The sequence below is a fragment of the Ceratotherium simum genome, chromosome 4 (genome assembly GCF_057802395.1).
Source record: "Ceratotherium simum simum isolate JZ-2026a chromosome 4, ASM5780239v1, whole genome shotgun sequence".
Classification (NCBI taxonomy): Eukaryota; Metazoa; Chordata; class Mammalia; order Perissodactyla; family Rhinocerotidae; genus Ceratotherium; species Ceratotherium simum.
The window spans coordinates 19,543,022-19,565,667 of record NC_141903.1 but is presented as its reverse complement, the minus strand read 5'-3'; the positions used below and the strand labels follow the sequence as shown (position 1 = coordinate 19,565,667).

Here is a 22,646-nt window from a genome sequence, read left to right as displayed (position 1 = left end):
CTTTGGAGGTTATTGTGTGGGATCAAGCTATATAATTTGCCAGCTTGTCTAGTTAAGTCTTTACAAGTGGGGTTTGGAAGCAAGTTTGGAACTGGAAGCAAGCACTTCACCTTCAAAAATAAAAATCCCCAAAGCATGCTGAAGACCACTCTGTTCCCACTGAAAGTGGAGTATACATTACATGGATGGAACGCCAATGGCATTCTCTTCCCCAGAATCAGTTTCATTAAGTTTGCATCATTTACCATATGTGACCCCCGTCTCCCACGGAAAATATGCAGGCTTTTTTTTTTTTTGGCTTGACTCCCTTCTCCATGAAGAATCCACACACACACACAAACACACACACACTCAGCTTCACACATTAGCAGGTTAAGGCAATTAAAATTCTATTACAATAAGTACTATAATGTTAAAAACTTCATTTGCTTCGGGACAAAGGCTTGTAACTGGAGAAAGAGTTTGCAAAGGAGGTTTATCTTCATCTACCCACATCTTTGAGGGCAGTAAGCACCCACAGACAAACCTGCACTGTTCACCATATTTCAGTGATTGCAATTGGAGTATTTAGGTCGCTTTTATATTGTCCCGGACAGTATATAGTTACACAATTTGTAAAGAGAGAGATGGGCTAGCAGGAGGGAAAAGAAGGAAAAATTAGTAGTCTATTTCAGATAGTACCTCAAGCAAATTAAAATGACCAAAATACCATCTCTTTATATACAGGGACCTCTAAATGGAGTTTTTAAAATGTGGCCAATTTTTATTAGAGTTTGGTCAGGCGCTGGCAGTAGGGAGAAATGAAGGGAATTTATCAATGGAGAGTTGAGCTTGGAGGGTTTGGGGTTTTTCTTCCATTCTAAGCAACTTCTTTTAGAAAAGCAAATGCATATTTAATACAGTGATATATTCTCATCACAAACTGTGCAAAGTTGCTAGATGACACACAGGGGACTTTGTACTGCTTTTCTGTATTTTTCCAGAACTGTTACAAAAGCAAAGTTATGATGACACGGGATAAAAACCCACACTGTGAGCTGACACGCAGGCCAGTTACACATGTACACTGCTGATTCTCTGAAGCTGCGTTAAACACATTTCTTGGAAGTTGCTGCCATTATTTCCTTTACAGGAAAACCACTGTTGTTCATTATACAGTGTCTGCAGGAGTATTATATCATGTAAAAGTACTTTGCATTGTGATATATTGTCAGCATATTTGAAATGCATTTTAATGTGTCCTGGTTGTGTATGTGGGAATAGCTGATAGCAAATGGAATATAACTGCTATTAGCTTATTGTATTTATTATTTTCTTATCACAGTAGCAAACTGCACACAAATGTACAGGGCTCAGCTCCTATTCAGAACAGTATGATCTGATATGTGATCAAATTGGGAATGATACTCTCTTACATAAGTCTCATCGCTAATAATCGCATGTGAATTCCCACTGAGAAAACAAGTGTTTAAATACACTAGGGTTAATAAACCACTGTAAATTCATGCTTGTGTCAACTCCGGCTTTTCACTTTTGTAAAAACGCAAACCACTCCAACCGACCATGAGGACAGCTATTATCCTGCCGGAGGGAATTTTAAAGGGTGAATTCCTCCTCCTTCTATTTTAACGGAGGAGCATTCAAAGTTAAGAAATCGGGTGATATAAAGACTTATCCGAACTCCAAGAAATGCATTTACAGCTCTGTTCTTCGTGCCCCAGACAGTCGTTCGTGTAACTTACAGAGTGACTATGCTTAGCGGTTGGTCCTTCTAAGAACTGGATGAAGACCAAAATATTAAGCGTTGAAAGGTCAATGCCACGAAGCCATGAAACTCTGATTAAAAGCCTCATTTGCAACTTTAATAAAAGTATATGTTTATGTTCATGTTAGTTGAGGACTTTAAAGAAGATAAGAAAGAAAAAAATTTTAATACATTTTGGGATTTACATCTGATGATAAAAGACAGAGGGAAATCACTTATTGTTGAGGGGCCCAGATGCCTTCACCATCTTATGACTGTGAATACAGGAATTAGGGGATACCTCACCCTGCTCAATGGTAAAACAAAAACATAAAAACCCACACAACTATATCCTAATTCTAAAGTTTTACTATTGTTTTCCTATTATACAGATGAACATATATGTTATATAAATACATCAGGATCAATTTAACCAAGAAATTAGCTTAGTGACAAGACGACACCGCACTGTTCCGAAAAGTCCTATCACAGCATTTTACCTCTTAGATGAAGAATGGGTCTTAAATAAAGTTGTTTCTCTCAACAACTCGGACATGGTTGAGCTTTTCTGTTCATGTGACGTACATCACGTAAAATCAACAGATAAAACAAGCATTCTAATATTTTCACTCCTGAACACTCTATTTCAGAAAATAATCATAAAACAAACCCAAATGAGAGTGATTTAGCTGTGGAAGATCTTTAGAAAATCTGTGAAAAGACAAACATAGCCTTTTTTTTCTTTTTAGGAGACCGTTGGGTAAGTGTGGCCTGAAGACTGTAATCTAAACAGGCTAGGTTTCCATGTTACTAAATTCGTATATTTTTTTTAATGCTACATGTCAAGGCTTACATCTCAAACGTAGATACAGGGATTCTTATAAATGGAAAAGAAAGACAAATCTGTTAAAGCGTTAAAGTGACAATACGCAAGTCCAAAATCTTTAGAGGTATGTTAGTCAACAGGCTTTAAAAATCGATGTTTTTCATATTGGCTGTGAGGAACTCAAAACTGGCAAGTAACTCAAGCCACATTATATCTCAAAAGGACTATGTCTAAATACACACGAGACAGAACATGGTTTGAGGAGGAATTTTATCCTTTATTATTTCTATCCATTAAAAGGAAAAATTCCACTTGTTAACTTCTCAGGATCCACAGTATAAGGACATGAAGAATTGGGCTCTTACTGTCTCCCTTTACTTAGTGGTCTAACTACTTCATCAAACACGCTGATTCTAAATTGAAAAACCAAATAAACAAACAAATATTGAGCCATTCCCTATCCTGCCCTCCTGGAAATAAGCGACACAAATCTGGCCAGAAACTTCAGGGCTCTACGTGAAAGGAATCCTATAGCATAATTTGGAGAAAGAAATGTTTTTCTAAGACCATCTGTATTCAACCATGTCATTGCTCAAAGATAGTTTAGTGAGTCCACAGTAGGAAAATAGAGAGTTTTGTGAAGCAAATCAAGAATGGATGGTAATCCTAACTAACTAGATACAGAATAACAGTCTGCACACTTACTATATTCAGTTCAAGCAATGCTAAAGAAGTTTCCACATAGAAAATGGAAGCTTTTTTTATAGATTGAGAAAAACTGGGTTCCCAATTCAGACTACCCTATGTGACTTTTGTCATTAACATCTTTTCTGATTCTTACAAAGTAAACCTAATTAAGAACCTCCCTCATTAGTCTTCCAGAAAAATTAGCACAGCTTATGCTAATTACTCCTGCAAAATTTAATAAACTCGTTGAAATGGGAATAGTCTAATGAGGTTTTATTTATTGAACTGAGGTAACTCCAAGGAAAAAGGTTAGGACACAAGGATATCCAATGTGGTAATAAAACTACATTTTATTCAATTTCTAAACACCAATTTTATTGCAAACCTTTTAAATTCAAATACGAGTTACTGTGTGAATATGTTAAATCAATCTGCATCTTAATTCAATAACTGCAAGTCATATTTTGCTTTTTACTTTAACAATAATTACCCCACATAGCCTTTTACCCCAACGATAATGAAATTTGCTGTTATTAGTTCCTGGTCATCAGCTATTAAACTAACACATTTGACTTTTCCCACATCTACACCGCCCAAATATCTGGATCACTAGGCACAGCCTGGGTTTTATAATTCTTAATCAAGCTATTTGGCATCAGGCAGAAATATAACCTGGCAGTCAACTCTAGATGCACACTTCCTCAATTTACAGGCATTTTCCTACAAACTTTTTGGAAGTGCCTTGATGAACTGTCACAATTATAAAGAGTTTGGGTCATATTTTTCTTACTTTGTTGCATGCTATTATAAAAGAACGCAGTAGAAACCCATTTTGTAAATCGCTGTATGCAACTGCTGATTTTGTTAATTCCACTTTTTTGATAGAATACGCCAAGCTGATGTCCCCAAATCACTGGCAGCAAATAATACAGCCAAAATTTAACACAGAAATAGCTTACCCTGCACCATTGCCGTATGACCAGCAAGCCTCTTCTATCTCTCCTATAAATAGTTTTCCTGAATAACCACTGCTAAAAGTCTTTTGACTGACAAAAATAGCAGTGTTCTTCCAAAATCCGAAGGACAAGCAAAGGGAGCTAAAAATTGGTGCCCAAAAGGTGACTGCGTTTTAAAACTATGCTAATTCCTAACACAACGATCGCCTGTATCCTCAGCTCTATAATTGTATATTGTATGCATCTTGTAAAAACAGTTACTATTGCTACTGAATGCAGGCCCCATAATCTATTTTTACAAAATATGCAGGGATTCACATCCATAAATCTGAAAGCAAATCAAACCCTAAGCACGTAACGCAGATATTATGCAATCGGTAATACAGAATCAAATTGGAAACTATGAAATTCAAACACGGTTGCCATCATTTTTTCTTCCTTTGCAGCAATTTTATGGGATTGAAAAATCTTTTCTATTTTGCCCTTCCTCGTGTAAGTTCTTTTCTTGTTGTTTTTCTCTTCTCTTGTTGTTAAAAATGGAAGTTTCACATATCAGCACAGACAGGACTGGAGCTTTTAAAACCTTTGGCAGACTGAAGAACAAATAAATTCTGAAAACTCAGATGCAAATAAAAATAGCTAAATGAGGTTTTGCATATCAGCTGGCATCACTGCTTGAAAAGAGTTCATGGGAGACAGTGGCAACAGCCAGCAAATAAACATATGTTGGGACTTGTGCAGATACACTGGGTTTCAGCCGTTTTTAAAATACGCCTCTCTTAATAGACCAAGATTGGCTACACACTGTTTTCAACTTTGTCAAACCAAAAAGGAAAAAAATGAAAAGGATGAATATCGTGAGTAATATCTCCAAAGCCACCAACAGTATAAAGTGCATACTTATTTTGCCTAAATTGTTTGAACTACCCCAGCCAAGAGAAGGTTTTAAGTACCCTACTGGGACAGATGCAAGGCGGCAACAATAGAAGCCACACTAATGCAATCCAGGTAACACAATCCTGTTTCAAAAACACGGGCCGGGCTAATTACAGCGCCCGTGAGTCAAGTTTCTTAGGCCATCGCAACCCACAGGAACAGGTCAAAATCAAATGTTATTCAAACCACAGTCATATCAACCTTCTATATCAGAGTCACGGCTTAAAACCAAACGAAGAACTTAAAAGCTTAACCCATTCACAAGCAAAAAAGGTGTTTTCATTGCGGGTGGCAAGGTAAGGTTCTTGTCATCATCTCAACCCAAAGGAACTGTGTAGCAGAAGAAAATGCTGATAGTTTCAAAGTTTGGGGGAATATTTGGGCTGGTCCTTTGATTAGAACACTGTCTTTTTAACAGAAGAGTGAGAAAAACTTGCTTAAAATAACAAACAGAATTTTGAAGAAGTGTATTTAAATGCAACAAACAGTATAAAAGCTATATTTATTTTTTACCTTATTCATTTGCAGATTTATCTTTCATGGCAGAAAAAGAAATTACATGAATGGCACGTCTGCTCTCGCAGATAAACACACTATTCTAATTCTATAGGCAGCACACAACCCCACTACCCATTAGATGCTCGCATGTGTTAACTGTGAATCAAGTATATTAATGCTTGTTTATCAAGCAAAAGTATATGTTTTTAGGAAATATTAGAGACAGTTAATTAAAATATCTGACTGAAATGTAAGCTTTATAAAGCTACTTGGCAATTGAAATTGGGTTTAAGCCTGAAGAATCACATACGTCAAAAGCAACAATGTTTTGACATAAATTATGATGAAGCAAATATTTTTCCAGTTAACCAAAAAATGATAAAGCAAGCCCCAAAAAGGTGTAGAATTGGAGAAACAGATAGGTGGGGCAGGGGGGTTGTCAAAAATCAATATTACCAAACCCAGAAAAGGACTTGTGTTCAGCTCTATTGCCTCAGTGAGGGACCAGTCAGTCTTATTTGCAAGACTCTTTTCAGGCTAGTGGAGGATGCTAGCTCTTTTCCCAGCTGACAACTGACAGTGTCTATAAACCTTCCAGGCCATTTAACTCTCAATGAGTAATGCTATGTAACAAATGGTTTATCATACATGTTTCCATACAATGAATTTCAATAATTAAAATGTAAAATGAATATTTGGAATGCGACTTTGCATAATATGTGCGCACACTGACTCGAAATTGCACCAAACAACTAAAATAGATTTATTGTTCTACAGTGATTTACTTGGTCATGTCAGATTAGTAATATGGATCTGTTTAAAAACACAATAATTAAGACAAGCAGGATAAATTAATCAACTTACAATACAATATCAACTACAATCAAACCCGGGAAATAACAGTAGAAAATCTTGGTTCACAGATCTCTTTAAAACCACTTTTATGCATAAATAAGACCTTAAAATGTAGATGGATTATGTCCAACAGAACTACTGTAGCTAAAAGTGATAATGATTCAAACATTTTTCAAATAAAAGTTAAATATTTATAAGCACCCCACCACATTTCATAAATCACAAACTATTATTATTTTATTTCTGAAGCTTCCTGGCACAGCGTGAGGACTGAGCCACAGAAAGTCAGGAAAGAAAAAAAATATTCCTTTAGGAGCATGAATCAGACACAAAACCAGAGCAATCCAAGAAAACAGGCCTCCAAAGAACATTCCATATGGATTTCCCAGGAATCGCAACAGCTCGGCACAGCTTAAGTCATGACCAACAGGCAAATTTCGGCCACATGCCTTCCTAACCCTCACCCCTGAGCGACACAAGGCAGGTGTTTCATTATAATGAGGAATAAGAATCCAGTGAGAGTAGAGTGGTCCCTACCTGTCAATTATCACTGGATCTGAGGGAGTCTCATTTCGGTTGCCACAGCTTTTCTTGTCACAACAGCGGCTATGGAGCAAAAGCGAAAGGATTTAGTACAACCATTACAATGTAAAAATCATCATTTAGGCAGACAGAAGGTTCAAATTGCTGGGTTGCAAATGCTAGAATTACCACAAAGCCATACCTGGCAATCAACGGATCCCTGGGACAGAAAATTCTATTTGGGTCACCTATGGGTTAATGGCCAGGCTTAACCTCTCCCAGCACAAAGAAGGAGGGAGGGAGAGGGACTCTCCTGAGCCATGAGCCACAACTGACAGCCCTAAGACGGGCTCTCCCCATCGCTGCCCGCAGTACTGGAAGAGTTCACTGTGAAATGCATTATTATTACATCTACCCAATGAGAATATTCAGGGTTGTGGGTGGCTCAAACGTTCTTCCCTCAAGATCACACTAATTGTGTGGAACCTGTCAATAATGAGGGATGAGTGATTTCTCCCCCTCTAGTCATTTTGTTTTAAATGGGTTCCTTTTTCTTCTTTCTCTTTCATGGGAGGCATTTCCTTCAACCACAGCCTTTCCAAAACCCTAAAGCTATAACTGTTTGCATTTGAACTATCTTCATGAAAATAAAAGTACAACACAATAATTTAGACAAAGAGGCAAGATACAAGAGAGTGGAGATCCACATGTGCTCTGGCTTTTGTGTCCTGCGCTGGCCACCGTTAGTTTTCTGGAAGCGTTATAGACAATTGATCCAAAGGCCAGCACAGCCCCGACAGCGGACACTCTTTACTAGGTCAGAGAAAAAGCAGCCATGGACAAGAAAGCATCCACTATCAAAATCCCACCCACCTGTGACCTTAAGTCTATCAAGTTTTTTTTTTAACTGAGATGCTTCTAAAAGGTGAAAAATTAGGGTTTTTGAAAATTACCCATGGTCAATGGATAACTATCCATCTGAGACTTGTTGGCAAATAAAAAATGTGTCCGCTGGCCACTCTACACCCAGGGGCACACTATAAAAGCACATATTTGATCAGTCAAGGAGGTGAGGAAGTTATCCCAAGGTTATACATTACCACTCACCACAAATAAAATATGCACTTCCCCCCCTCTCTTACACAGGCACGCACATGTGCACACACACACACTTGACTTAGTGAATCATAGAGCCTAAATTTAGAGAGCTACTGAGAGAACCAAACATTGAACTTCATTATCAGGACCCAGAAATATACTCCTGCATAGGGAGTCTTTCACCAAAGTTGGGAAGTCTCTTTCGTGGCGGTAACTATATCTCTGAGAAGAGAATCAGCTTCCAAATTTGGTGCTAATTCTGTTTGTCTCTCATATCTCCTGAAAACAATAGTAAGAATTGTATCTCCTTTGTCAAAGCCCTAGCTAAAATCCCACCCACCGTATAGCCCTTCCCTTTCTGATTCAGAGGAAACTATTTCCTCCAGGCCTGAGTTCTACTATACCAGTACTTTGCGGATAGAAAACCCAGAGTATCTCAATACGTAAGAGACACATCAAGGAACAAGAGAGTGAGAAGTACAGTAGTTGGAATGCATGCAAAAAATAATTTAAAAACTAAACTCCATCATCCCTGAACTCTGATCTCCTTACACCTCCATGTCAAGGGTTTGCCAGAAGAGCATCATGGTTAAGAACACTGGCTCTGGAATCAGACAGAGCTACCCGCGTCACCTTGAGCAAGGTACTCCATCTCATAGGGTCTTAGTCTCCTCATCTGTAAAATGGAGCAATTGTAGTACCCCCCTCTAAGCTTGGGCATAGATTCAATGTGACAAGGGCATAAAGCTGGGTCCATGACTGGCCCTACTAAGCACTCGATGAACGACAGCATCATTATCACTCCCTGCTCCTTCCTCCTCCAGCCTCCTCCTCCAAGTCTGAGCACAGCCGCCCTGTGCTCTGCAGAGGCAGCAGGTCTCCAAAAGCAGCCCATCAACAGAGCCCAAGTCCCCTTTACCTAGGCAGGAAACCAATGGATGGGAAGGTCTATTTCTCCTTTATCTTTTCCACTGTTTCCTTTCTTTTTCAGAACAGCAAGTGGGCAATGCAAGTCTCCGGTGGCCACACCCTCACCAGGGTCCTGTCCAGACTAAATGCCCTCCAGGGACTCTTCCAACTTGCATGATGAGAATCGTGGACTAGAATCTACATCTTAAGCCTATCTGATTCTCTCCCTCCCCACTGCCACCACCCTCATCCAAGTCACTTTCCTTTCTCGCTGGGACCCCTGCAGTGCCCTCTCACCCCGTCTCGTCTTGCTGCCTCCACTCCTGACTCCCTGCAGCAGCCAGAGTGATCTTTTCAAACGTCAATGGGATGTCAATGTCACTTCACTGCCCAAGATCTTTTAATGGCTTCCCGTAGCACTCAGATTAAATCTATGGCATGACATGATCCCAGACCACCTCCCAGCCTCCTGTCACTCTCCTCCAACTTGCCGAGCTTCAGCCTCGCCAGCCAATTTCAGTCTCTCTGTTCTCAGGCCTCCCTGCCTGGACTCCTCTTCCTCCAACCCCTCCTGGTTGACCAGCCTCTACACCCCCTTCAGATCCCAGTCTCTAGGCTCATTCCTTGGAGAGGTTGGCCCTGACACCTACCCTTAATCAAAGTTAGGTTTCTCCTGGTTTTTCTTTTCAGGGCACTTAACACAATGCAAATTATATTTGTACACATATATTTGTGTATTTTTTGTTACTATCCTTCTCCTCCCACTCCCCTCCCCCACTAACCCATATGCTTCATAAAGGACGAAATTGTTTGTTAGTTTTATTTACCTAAAGAGTAGCATAAGGCCTATAAGAATAGAGAAGCTCAAATATTGACTGATTGACTTGATTGATGGATTGAATGAATGACTTCATGAAAGAATGTAATGTATTGGGGGGAATACAATCCAAGAAAATAGGAAGGTGACAGATAAAGAAAGTCAAGCTGACCCTCTGAGCAGACACTGAGGGTGGAAGGAAGGTTCACTCCCACCCCACCCCACACAGTGAACTCCCTCCCCCAAGCAAGTGCCACACTAAGCCTTTGACTTAAGCACTGTCCTCATCCCCTTAAAATAAAGATGGCTTTGAAAGCAGCCAGCCGAAATGAACCTCAGCATAAATGAGAACCACCCCTCTCTGCTGTGCCCCAAGGCACCCAGGGAAACAGGCAGATTCAAAGAATGGAAGTGTAGAAGGAGGGACAGAATAGGAATAAAGTAGGGAAATGAAGGAAAGAGGAGAAAACAGAAGAAGGGGCTGGAGGTCAATTAACACTTATAAAGAAAACTTTAGGCAAAGTATGAAAAACAGCCCAACAGGTTTCCTGTCTCTCAGGTCATGTCACTGCATCACAGTCAGCATTCCCAAAATGGGACTCCTGGGCTCTGCTCTGCACCTGGGGTGGCAACAAAATAGTGTCTACAGTATGAGCCCATTTAGAAAAAATATGTATATATATACATATATATACACACACACACACACATTAGTGTGTATACGTATACATGTCTATATGGAATTCTGTGCAGCATTAAAAAGAATGAAAGTGGGTTTTTATGCACTATCTGGGAAGGAAGCCTACGTTATACTGTGAATTGGGAAAACCAACTTGCAGAACACTATGTATGGTATGGTCCTATTTCTAGGAGGAAAATGAAAGAGTGAAAGAGAGAGACGGGGACAAAGAGAGACTTTGTCGCGAGTGTGGTTCACGCTCTCATTTCACTCACATCTCTGCACAGAGTCATCACCGTGGAAAGGCCTCCCTGCCACCCCAGAGCTCTCCAGCCCCTTACCCTGCTTCACTTTTCTTCCTTGCACTCACCACATTATCTTTCATATTTATTTGTCTTCTTCTTTATTGTCTGTCTCTCTCACTAGAATATAAGCCCTGTGAGGACAGGATCTTAGACTGTTTTGTTCACCTCTATATTCCCAGCAATTGGTACAGAGCCCCACACACAATAAGGCCTCAGAAAACATTTTTTTGAATGAATGAAGAGAAACTTCAAAGCAGTAACCTACAGAGAGGGAATAAGAAGAGGGGAAGAATGGAGGGTATATATTTTATTTACATACTTCTGCAATCTTCTGCTTTGTACTGTATTATTACTGTCCTATCAAAACATTAAAGATCAACTGCCATTGGGGGAAGGAAGGTCGTCCCTTAGATTGAGCTCACATCTGTCCCCCTGTAGCTCCCTACTTATAACCCCAGGGCCAAGCAGAGCAAGGACCTGTCCTTCTTCCCCACAACGGTCTTTCCTGTCCACAAGAGTCCCTGCTCTAAGCTGAACTACCCCCTACTTCCTTCTACTGAACTAAGAAGGACCAAGAAAAGTTGGCACCAACCTCCACCACACACAAGATGGGCATTAACCAAGAAAGACAGGCTGAAAGGAGAACAGATTCATTTATGTTCAAGGCAGAAGAAGGCTCAGATGGAAACAATGCAGTACATGGAACAACAAACGCAAAAGCACCACAAGGGAAAAGTTCCCATATTAATGAAAGAAATCACAGTGATGAGCACATCCTCATTACTGTGTGACTGATGGACCTCCATCCATTCAAAAGGGTGGTTTCTGGGCTCCTACTATGTGTGACAGGCATTGTACCAGGCACAGACCTGGCATTTGCTCCCTACAGCAGGCATCTCTTGGGGGCCTCGAGTTCCCTAATTTGCTTTGTCACAGAGCAGGATTCCCACTATTTTGCAACCTGTGACCCAAGTGGCAGGAGAGCAATGTGGCCCATCACAGGAGTGGGCAGCTAGCACCTTGTGAAATACATACACGGTAGACTCAAAACAGCATTTCCCCAGCAGGCTCATGGGTCTCTGGGACAACTCTGCACATCCAGGGAAAAGCAAACTTATGAGTCTCTCCCTTAGCAGCCTAACACGGGTGGTGTATCTCGGGTGAGCTGACATGCACCTCCATAAATCAGAGCAGGAAACATCTAGATGTCTCCTAGTCATGGGACCTATAGATGCTCATCTTAGGGATGTGGAACTTTTTCCTACAAGTAGAGGCTCTCTCAACTGGAAAAAGCATCATGTCAATCTCTAAGCTTTACAATAAAAAATAAAATATCTTACCTACTTAACCAAAATGGCCAGAGAATGAGATACACAAATTATCTGAATAGTCTAATTAATAGTTATAAGGATAACTTCATTCTTTCCCTCAGTTTATATTGTCAAGTTTTCCCACTCTCTTTTAAAAAAAAAAAAAAAGACGTGCTCCTTTTTTCTTGAGTTAGTTTCTTCACTGTCCCACTTCCTCCTTGCCAGAGTCGCCATCCCTCCTTGCCACCTTAACCCCATAAAAACTGGCTTCCAGGCCTCGGCACCTACTTGAATCTCCTCTCTCCAAGTTCACCAGTGACCTGTTGGTGCTTTTCTCAGTCTTCACGTCCATCAGGATCTCCCTAGCCTTTATTATACGGATGCCTCCCTGTCTTTGAAACACCCTCCTTTTATTTCTATGCCCCATATGCTCAAAGTTCTTTATCCTAATTCTCGAACACACTCTCCCTCCTTGCTAAATTTGATTATTCTCCAAGTACATATCCAAGGACTCTTCTCTTTCTATTCCCCCACCCTTGGCAATCCCTTGTAAGCCCACAGCTTCAACTCTCACCTTTGGGAAAAGACCTCTGAAGCTGGTTATCTTTCACCCTGACTCTCTTCCCAGTTCCAAGCCACAGGTCCAGCCATCTGCGGACCTCACCACCGAGAAATCCTGCCTGGACCGCCAACAAGCGGGCCCAAACTCTTCTTCATTCGCCCTCTGAAATCCCTGTCCTGTCTCACCCTCCTGCCCATTCCTGCGGCTACCACCCAGCTGCAAGAATGTCCTCTCTTCTCTGAACAGCCATAGGCCTTTGCCTCACCTCTCATCATAGGTGACCCTTCCTACAGTGAAGTCTAGTTATCTGCTCAAGAGTCTCATCTCCCGGGCTAAGCTATAAGCAATCCTACTGCAGAAACTAGTCCTTTCTAGCTCTGTATTTCACAGTGCTTTGCACACAGTAGGTGCTAAAAGAATGAATGAAAACATCCTTAACCACCACCCCTGGAATGAACAGAGTACATTAATGTTTTAGGAGGCACTTCACTTCCTTTCAACGTTCTCTTATGATCTTTCACTCTGAGCAGCCACATGTAGGGACTTAGCTAGACATTGGGATACTGCTGCTACTGCTGCTCCTACTGCTTCTATTATTATTAATACTAATACTACAGCTTCCACTATTAACCATAACAATAGACAGTCAGTACTTACTATGTGTCAGGCACCATGATAAGCGTTTATGGGGATGATAGCATCTAATCTCAACAACCACCCTATAAGATAAGTACTTCCCCCTACTTCACACATGGGACAACTGAAGCACAGAGGAAAATCAAATAACTCCTTCAAGGAGGTCTTAGTCCAGCAAAGGAAGACAGGCCCTGGACACACAGTTACCATGCACTGAGTGCTATGAAGGAAAAGCACAGGATATAATAGGATGCATAACAAGAGGACATAACTCAGCACAAGGGCAGGAATGCTTTCCTGAAGAAACCATGCTTAGGTGGGAATCTGAGGGACAAGATCAGAATAAGCCAGCAAAAGAGGACGAACAGGCCATATCAAGGGACAGGCTAACTAACTAACTCATGGCCCCACAAGAGGCCAGGCAGCGATAATGGGAAAAGAGTGCTCTCCTAAACAGAGCACCCATCCCTGAAACTGTCCTGTGCACCGCAGAGGGAGAAAATCAGCTTCAGCCTGCCTGGGGGTTGGCAACTGGGTCCACCTACAAGCACAGTTCCTATTTTCTATTCACATTTAAAAACAGGATGTTGAGATGCACTTATAATCAAATCCCTTACGGAATCCAGCTTTTAAAAAAATCCTTCATGGGGCCATATTATTTTAAGAACTTAACCACCAGGTATTAGCAAAATGTAATGATAGATTCCAATTTACCAAAAATGCAGAAACTCTCCCAGAATTCCAGAAAGAGCTCCATGCCATCAAGTCAAAGGGGTTTTGTCTCAAAGAGTGGCAATAATTATAATCCAATGGCAGCAAGTCCTTTAACCAGTTCACAAAATGGGGTTACCCTTTCAACAAAACAAAATAGATGTCTTAAATTTGCAAACACCTGAGACACAACTCTCTGGTGTTGTTATTTTCTTTCTTTTTTTTTTTTTTTTGTCTTTTTCCTTTGCCTGCAACAAAACAGAATCATCCCAAGCCCTTTCCTGTCGATCTAAATTCTCTGTGTCTCCTTTACCATTGCTCCAATGTACTATAAATATATAGCTTTTGTGACATAAACGCAAAGTTTTATTGTGCCGTTAGCCTTGATAGAAAGCACTGCGGAAAGTTGTTTAGAAATTAAATATCTAAAACAAGCTACTTTAAAATCCAGGGCCCTCACTATTTCATGTCTGCAATGAAGAAATTTCATGTTGGGGAGAGCAAGCTGTCTTTCACACCATATGGCTAATGGTGGTGCATAGCAATTAGCCAGGCTGATTAATGGTGAACAGACTCTAATTTTATGCTTATAATTGAGCCTGCATTTGCACTCCTGGTGCAAATTCAGCACATCCCAACTTCCACTTACAAGAGGCAAGAAATCAAGAGAAATAGGACGGTGTGGAAAGTGAGAATTTTTTTCCTAAAGCCCCCTAAAGAGCATCAGATTTGCAATTTAAAAGACTGTTAGCCACACAATAGATGACAGGTTTGTGTAATAGGGTCCTGGCGGTCTGGTAAACAAACAGTACCCCTTACACATCTATAGGCAGCCAGGAAAAACGTAATCTGTAACATTAACAGGATGACATTTTAAATATGGATTTTCCCTCTTAGCCACACAGTACAAACATCATCATTTGCCTTCAGTGGCTTGAAAATTTTGTTTTTGCTATTTTTATGTTTCTGAAAAATAGAAAGAACATCAGCAGTAAAGCACACCAACCAGCATATTAAAGTACTTTGGGCCAGTGAATTTTAAGAACAAGAAAAATATAAACTGCATTAATGGAGGATAGGCTTGTCTGTGAAAGGCATAATATATCTTTAAGTATTTCAAGAATAGAATTATTTTTAGCATAGTACAAACATGTACAGATATGAGATGCAAATCTATGATATATAGATATTAGTTGGCCTACTGGTTGAGATCCATCTTCCTGTCTATCTCCTATTTTGCTAGAATCACATGTAATAGAATGTGGAAAATTCATTCTGATGACATGCTAATTGTGGGAAGGTAAAGTAGAAATATGGTCGGAAAAACAGTAATAATACGAAGGAGGTCATTTTTTAACACTTTTCAAAATGATTTTACTCATTTATTTCTGGAAAGTGCAACTCAACTTTAACTGCACAATTGCTGTATGCAGTATAACACCATTTTTTGCCTAATATCTTCTAAGAAATCCAAGACCATATTTTTGGGTTTTGCTACTGCTTTAAAGTTAGAGAAAAGCAACCTGTTTTTGGAATAATTAACAAGTTTTACCAATCACTGAAGTGAAAACTTGTGAAACTCCTGTATATTTTAGAATAATATATTAGAAGTATGTTTTTTAAAAAGGAAAAAAGGAAATTTTTATATACATACATAATTATAGATATGGAAGAAGTTAATATTTGGGATTTCACTAAGGAAACATTTTATATCCACCTGTAGAGTTTTAAGATTGCTTTCCCCACAAGTCCATGAGCAGCAAATAAAGCCCACCCATGCCGAAGTGGCAGCTTATGCCCTAAACGGATTGGTCAGCAATAGTCAGGAGCCAAGCATGCTCTGTGCCAGGGAGAGCCTGCATGGCTAACAAAGCAGTTAGTAGCCTTTCTCTGATGCATAGTGGCATCTTCATGCTTTACCCAATTACTCAGAACATATCAAGAGCAAAGTGCTGGTGTTATTTTACGAAGAATAAGAATCCTAAGCCACAAGCTAAAAGGCTGTTTCCTGGTCCACTCTCACATGCAGAGGACTGGCTGAGGCCATGGAAGTGAATTTGGTCTGTCTGCTTGTTTTCAAATGTAGTTTCAGTCTGAGCACAGGCAAAAATAAAGACACTCGTTTGTGGGTGACATGAATTTTATACCTTTCAGGGATTCATCTTTGCCATCCTTCCAAAAGCTCACTACAGTTGAGAAATATTAGCTACATCGTCATAGTTATATACAGAGTAACTGAGGTTAACAGATCAGACACAAAGGCAAAAATAAAAACCCACATTCAATTTAAGGAGGAATGACGCCTACGTACGCATGGTCATATTTTTAAGTGGGAGAATTAAAAAGGGGAACTATAACTTTCAAGTCTTATGGATAAACAGAGGCTTCTGCTGACATCAATAGAACTCTTACTCATTTTACTAGCAATGCAGTTGAGCGCATATATTAACACTAAAAGGATTATATTGTATTTTATTCGATTGAAAGGAAGAAGGGGGGGGCACTGCTTTGTGCCCATTAACAGTGTGATATCAAAATGGAAATGTATGTCTTCCAGGATGAAATCTAATGAATAATTGAGAACCACTGTGATGCCTGACACTTTACCACCAAATACTCACGTCTAACAGTTCTTTTCCGATTTTCTAAAAGAAGCAAGATAAATGTATACCCCAAAATAGACCTGAGTTCACCTAGATTTGAGATACAAATTCATCTTCTCTTTGCTAATTAAAGGGTGAGAACAAGGTATTTCTTACCTGCACATGATCTCGTGTGTGAGCAAGACTCGGCACATTTCTGGGTTCTTGTCTTGGCCTTCATACACTATGGCCTGTAAACAAAGGCACGATTTGAGCTAAGAATAGAACCAAGTAGCAGAAAGCAAACTATCACAATTGAGTTCTTGACCACTTCACCGCTACTGTGAGTCAATTAGCTTTCGGGAGCCGAAGGCCTCACTGGGCTGATTGTTTCAAGATAGATTGTTAAGGATCAACCCAAATTGAGTGGAAGAGGATATGTTCCTCTCTGTCCCATCAACCACCTCATTATGACGCACATCTTTGGATCAGTGTGTGAGATGGGCTTCTGTCGTCTAAACAACCATAATTCTCCTCTCAATTCAGAATAAAAATAAATCTAATCCATGAGGAGGAAAAACCCAGAAGGTTTAGCAGATTGAGATACTATTGACTTAAAATATAAAAAAGCATGTGGATTTGATTTTTAAATGCTATGTATTTGCCGCCTCATTTTCCTACTTCCAGCCCCAACATTTAGTGTTCTAGAGGTGAGTAGCAGAAAACAAGTGGGGGGACGGTTAATGAGTCCATTCACTAGCTGTGTCTTCTTTGAGATGATTCATCAATCAGGGAAAATCCTTCTTCCCACCAACAGGCTGAAAACATGTCTTCTCCGGGGTGTACACCCATCCAAACAGTAATATGCACCGGTGTATGCTGTGTGTGCAGGCTAAAGCCGTAGATTTATCTCCCTAAACTAAGAAGAATTACATCTGACTCCTAAAATCTGGAGTCCCAAACCACCTCACCAGACAAGACGTTTTTGTCTGTTTTTAGTAATGTGTGCACAGACATTTTGCTTAAGATCACCAGGAAGTTTCCCTGGGACTTCAGCTTCCTGGAAGATCTACATGTTAACACCTTGGCCAAAGAAAGACTCACACTCTTGGTAGGGCAGTGCTCTGCATCAGGATACATTTTAACTAACTTAACACCTATCACTGTGTAATACTAATATAACACAGCTTCAAATTGTTAATAAAATTACTTTCACACTTTCAGATAACCCTCAGTTTCTTGGTGACAAAACTACTTAAATTAACCAGGAACTATGCTTATTTAGTCCACACAGATGCTGCAGTAACTAACTTATAGTTGGCTCTAATGTGCTTTCTTTATGAACCTGGGACTTTCAGAACCTATAAATGATAGGACAGCCTAAGACACAGTGTGTGCAGACCCTGGGAGCAGGCTCTGGTTATGATATCTAATTCTATTACAAAACAAAAATTGCAACAAATTTAAAAATGATGAAAAGTATCTGCATACGGAGAAAACATTTCCCTACCAATGGCCCATCAAAACCTTTTTTTTTTTTTTTGTGAGGAAGATCAGCCCTGAGCTAACATCTGATGCCAATCCTTCTTTCTTTTGCCAAGGAAGATTGGCCTTGGGCTAACATCTGTGCCCATGTTCCTCTACTTTATATGGGACGCCACCACAGCATGGCCTGACAAGTGGTGCATCGGTGCGCGCCCGGGATCCGAACCTGCGAACCCTGGGCCACTGAAGCAGAGCATGCGCACTTAACTGCTGCGCCACCGGGCTGGCCCCCAAAACCATTTTTTATGATTAGCCTACCATAACCCTGTATTTTTAAAAAATATTTTACTTTGACATAATTTAAGACAGAAAAGTTGCAAGAATATATAAAGAATTCCAAGATGCTCTTTACTCAGATTCTTCAAAGATTTACATTTAACTAAATTTGCTTTATTCTTTTCTAATTTTTTTTCCTGAACCATTTATTAGTAAATTGCAAACATGCCCTAAATACTTCAGCATGTATTTCCTTAAAACATGGAATTCTCTTACATAACCACAGTACAATTATCTGAATCAAAAAATTAACATTGATACAATTCACAATTAGCCAATAATATCCTTTAGAACAAAAGAAATCCATTATCAATCATTGTATTCAGTTGTCATATCTCCTTTAATACAGAACGTTCCTGAGTCTCTCTATTTCATGACACTGAAATTGTTGAAGAATACACGCCAGTTATTTTGTAGCTCAGTTTGGGTTCGTCTGAGGTTTCCTCAGAGTTAGACTAAAGTTATACAATTCAGGGCCGGAATACCACAAATATGATGCTGAGTTCTCAGTGTATCAAACCACACTGTTAACTAGTTCTACTAGTAACAGTAAACTCTGACCATTTGGTTAAGGTGGTGCCTGCCATTCACCAGACATCACCGGCCAGATTTCCCTACTGTAAAATTACTACTTCACCTTACATAATTCATAACTATCTTCTGGGGAGATAATCTAGATTATGTTAATGCCATATTATACCTCAAATTTTCACCCACTAGTTTTAGCAGGCATTGAGAATTCTTTCCCGTATTCTTAAAGCATCTTCGCAAATATCCAAGAAGTTGCTTTACTCAAGAAAACGCATTAAGTAAATCAAAAATGTTTTGAAAACCAAAAATTATATCTACCTGCTTTATTTACTGCAATCACTGCTGAAAAATCAGACACTGTAAATAACTGATTAGATCTCATACATGGTGCTAAAAAATTCTAATCACGAATTTCTGTGAAATCCTATTATCACCATATGTTTTGTATGTTCTCTTAATATTCCTGATAACCTCTGTTTCAATTTTAGTTTTTTGTCATGCTAAACTAATACAAGTAACTTGGTAAATAAATTCACAGGTATTGAAGGGGTTTTCCTTCTTGTAAAAAAAAAAGAAAAGTTTGGTTTTGGGGGGGAGGAGGGAGTATCAGTTACATCAGACCTTCCCATTTTTATTCTTTCTAGATGATTCCAAAATTATTTTTATTGAGGTTGCTGGTTCCATTGAAATCAGTGGGCCCATGATGATATTCAAGTAGAAATATGCTGCAATACGAAAATGGACATGACTACCCCAAAGAGCAGATGATCCATGGACCCCTAGGAATCCCATGTTTTTATCTTTGGCGACTCAACATCATTTATTGAAGGCCCAGGCCTCCGTAATATAGCTCTTCACCAAATACCAAACTGCCACTTCTCTTCCGGCAGCAAAGTCAAAATGGAGAATCCTTCTCTAAATCAAGCATAGAAAAACGAAAGCAGGAGTTTGGATTTGCTCGGAAATAGTTAGGAACGCTGAGGAGGGGTGGAAACATGAAGTGTCTGTTGTCCCTTTTCTTGGGGCCTCAATAGAACAATATTTTTCAGCACATAAACACAGAGAAAAAAGTGCTTGCTGCTTCTGTGACTTCTGAAATAAAAGCAAGTGAATCAGGGAATCTTTTCACTCTCCTATGGAGTAGAACTAAAATCCTGTAAATAGAGTAAACTAGAACCTCAGTGTTACAGGGTCAGCTATTGACTGGAACTCAGTCAAAGAAGACCTACCTCCAACCTCACCTAAGCAGTTTTTTTATTAAAAAGTCTTGTTAAACACACACACACAATATCATATAAAAGGTATGAGCCAAGAAGTCAACATTCTGATGAGATCCAACATAGAAAATATGATAAATTTATTTTGATGAATGTCTGTAATGCAGAGTGTCAACAATAAGACAGACTTTTTGAAATGCCACAAAGTTCTCCTTCCGGCTCACACATATGACTGCTAGCCACACATCAACTCTCTACCATCTACATTTGGTACACACGTCAAGACTGGTTCACAGTTCAGCAAACTCAGACTTTAAGCCTAAAAGGAAAGAGATCTTCTAACACCAACTTAGACAGAAGTTTCTGCTTTTCTTCCTAATTTAAATATGTGCCTCTATGGAGTGTGAGTAAAGCTTGTTGAGGCTGGATCAGCTGGGAGATCACAGAAGCATATAAACAGCACTGACTATTTTAAGTGAAACCATTTTAATAGACAGCTGGTTTAGGGCCCAGACAATGGAACACCAAGAAGAAGTCTTATTTTCATCCTCCATAGTAAATCACGCGTCTGCTCCCTGTGAGGAAGGTAGTCTGCTGTGAGAGCGACAAAGACAACAGTGGTTTAAATAAATCAATGTGTTTAACAGGAGTAAGGATGGGAGGCCTGTTACAAAGAAGAGCAGGAGGGGGAAAGAAAGCATAGAAAATATATTATTTAAATAAATGAATAAAAACCAAAAAATACAATATCAAGTAGAAAACGATGTTTACATTAATCCTGCCAATGGCAAATAAATCGCTTAAGGTGGCAAGAATGCTTGTACGGGAAGAAAACTAAAAGACGAAACAGCACTAACTTCATCTCAACTTTAAAAATCTGGTGAAATTGATAAACAAGTTGTCAAAACTTGACATATTTGGAGCAGATTTATGTTTCTTATATACTAGCTTCCCTTTTCTTAATGTCCTCCTCTAGCAAGCAGAAGGAAAATATCACAATTATTTTTCATACTCTATTTAAACTTTCAGATTGAGGGTTTTTTCAGAATAATTTTTTATAATTAACAAAAAAGAAGAAAAAAAATAGGAACTGTTAAACTTTCACATCCTTTCGCAACAGTGCCAGAAGGTTTACAGTGAGAGGGTAAAATGCCATCAATTTCAAACGTCCTATTATAAATTAACCTACAACATCTTTGAAAAGAAATAAATCAATCAATAGAGAAAATCTGCCTCTGTTGCCACTGTTTTAGAAGGCATCTTGTGAAGTGTGGCTCATCCCTGCTTTTCTAGAATATCGCTGGGTCTTAAAAGTTAATTGAAACTTACTATGGATAAAGACCACACAGCAAACAAAAAATACACAGTGCACATACACCAGGATCACACTTCAATAGGATGCCAAAGGAAATACAGAGAATTGAGCTTGGCTTTTCTTTGTTTACTTTTCTAATAGTTTTAACTCTTTGTGCTCCATGCCAAAACAAAAAGGGCGAGGAGAATACTTTTAACTTTGGTTCTTCAAAATCCGAAAGGATTTTAGGAATAAAATGTTTTCATTAGGAGTCTTTCTTGGTTTACAACAAACAATAGGAGATTTGTCATCATTAGTTTAGAAGGAAGGAAGGAAGGAGGAAGGAAGGAAGGAAGGAGGGAGGGAGGGAAGGAAGGAAGGAAGGGAGAAAGAAAGAGAGAGGTGAGTTATCTATAACTAACAAAAACTCCTAATGTTCAATTTAAATCAAAACAGTAACCTTGAAAATATGTCACTCCCTTTTCCACATACAAAATGAAAGGCCAAATCTAATTTGTCACTTTAAAGAATAAGTTCATGAATGTACAGAGTACCTTTTTCAACCAGAAGTGAAGTGTCCTCTAAATACAAACTGTCAAGGAACCTTTAGCATCAAATTACCAAGAATTGAAACTAATCAAAAAAATAACATGCACACCTACAACAGCAACGCACTGTAATATTAATCATCACATTCGACCACCAAGTTATGCTTGTCGCTAAAAAAAAAAAAAAAAGTCCTAGCTAATGTGGTCCTAGAAATTTCCAGGAGGTAAAGAAGCCCTAGTTAAAAACTAACCTGTGCCAAAGAAAACACTACAAATCTGACATTTCATAAACAATTCTGTCAAACAGCAATCGAACATTAATAATGGAATAAAATAAAAAAATTATTTTGCTTCAATTAGCAGCTTGGCTACTGGTGAACAAATTACAAAGATCTAATTTCAGCTCAGCAGCTATGCAGGCCCGTTTTCAGAAGTGAATTAGGAAAGTTGCAAAGGAATGATATCATATTCAGTATGCTGTTCAGTTACATCACAGCCCTGAATAAAAAGAGAATGTATACCCAAAGCAGTTAGCTTTAGAATGCATCTTTTATGTCTCAAAGAAATAAAATCCCTTATATTATTCAAACGCCAAGATAAAA

The 22,646-nt window shown here is 39.2% G+C and overlaps 1 protein-coding gene across 1 annotated transcript in view; it reads right to left on the bottom strand.

Moving 5' to 3' along the window:
* EBF1 (EBF transcription factor 1) overlaps nucleotides 1–22,646 on the bottom strand; it is a 385,610-nt gene that overhangs the window by 353,839 nt on the left and 9,125 nt on the right. Inside the window, exons 5-6 of the mRNA XM_014786137.2 lie at nucleotides 16,811–16,884; nucleotides 7,040–7,108 (exon numbers count right to left, since the gene is read on the bottom strand). Of these exons, the coding sequence (XP_014641623.1) occupies nucleotides 7,040–7,108; nucleotides 16,811–16,884 (143 nt within the window). The remainder of the gene's footprint in view (nucleotides 1–7,039; nucleotides 7,109–16,810; nucleotides 16,885–22,646) is intronic.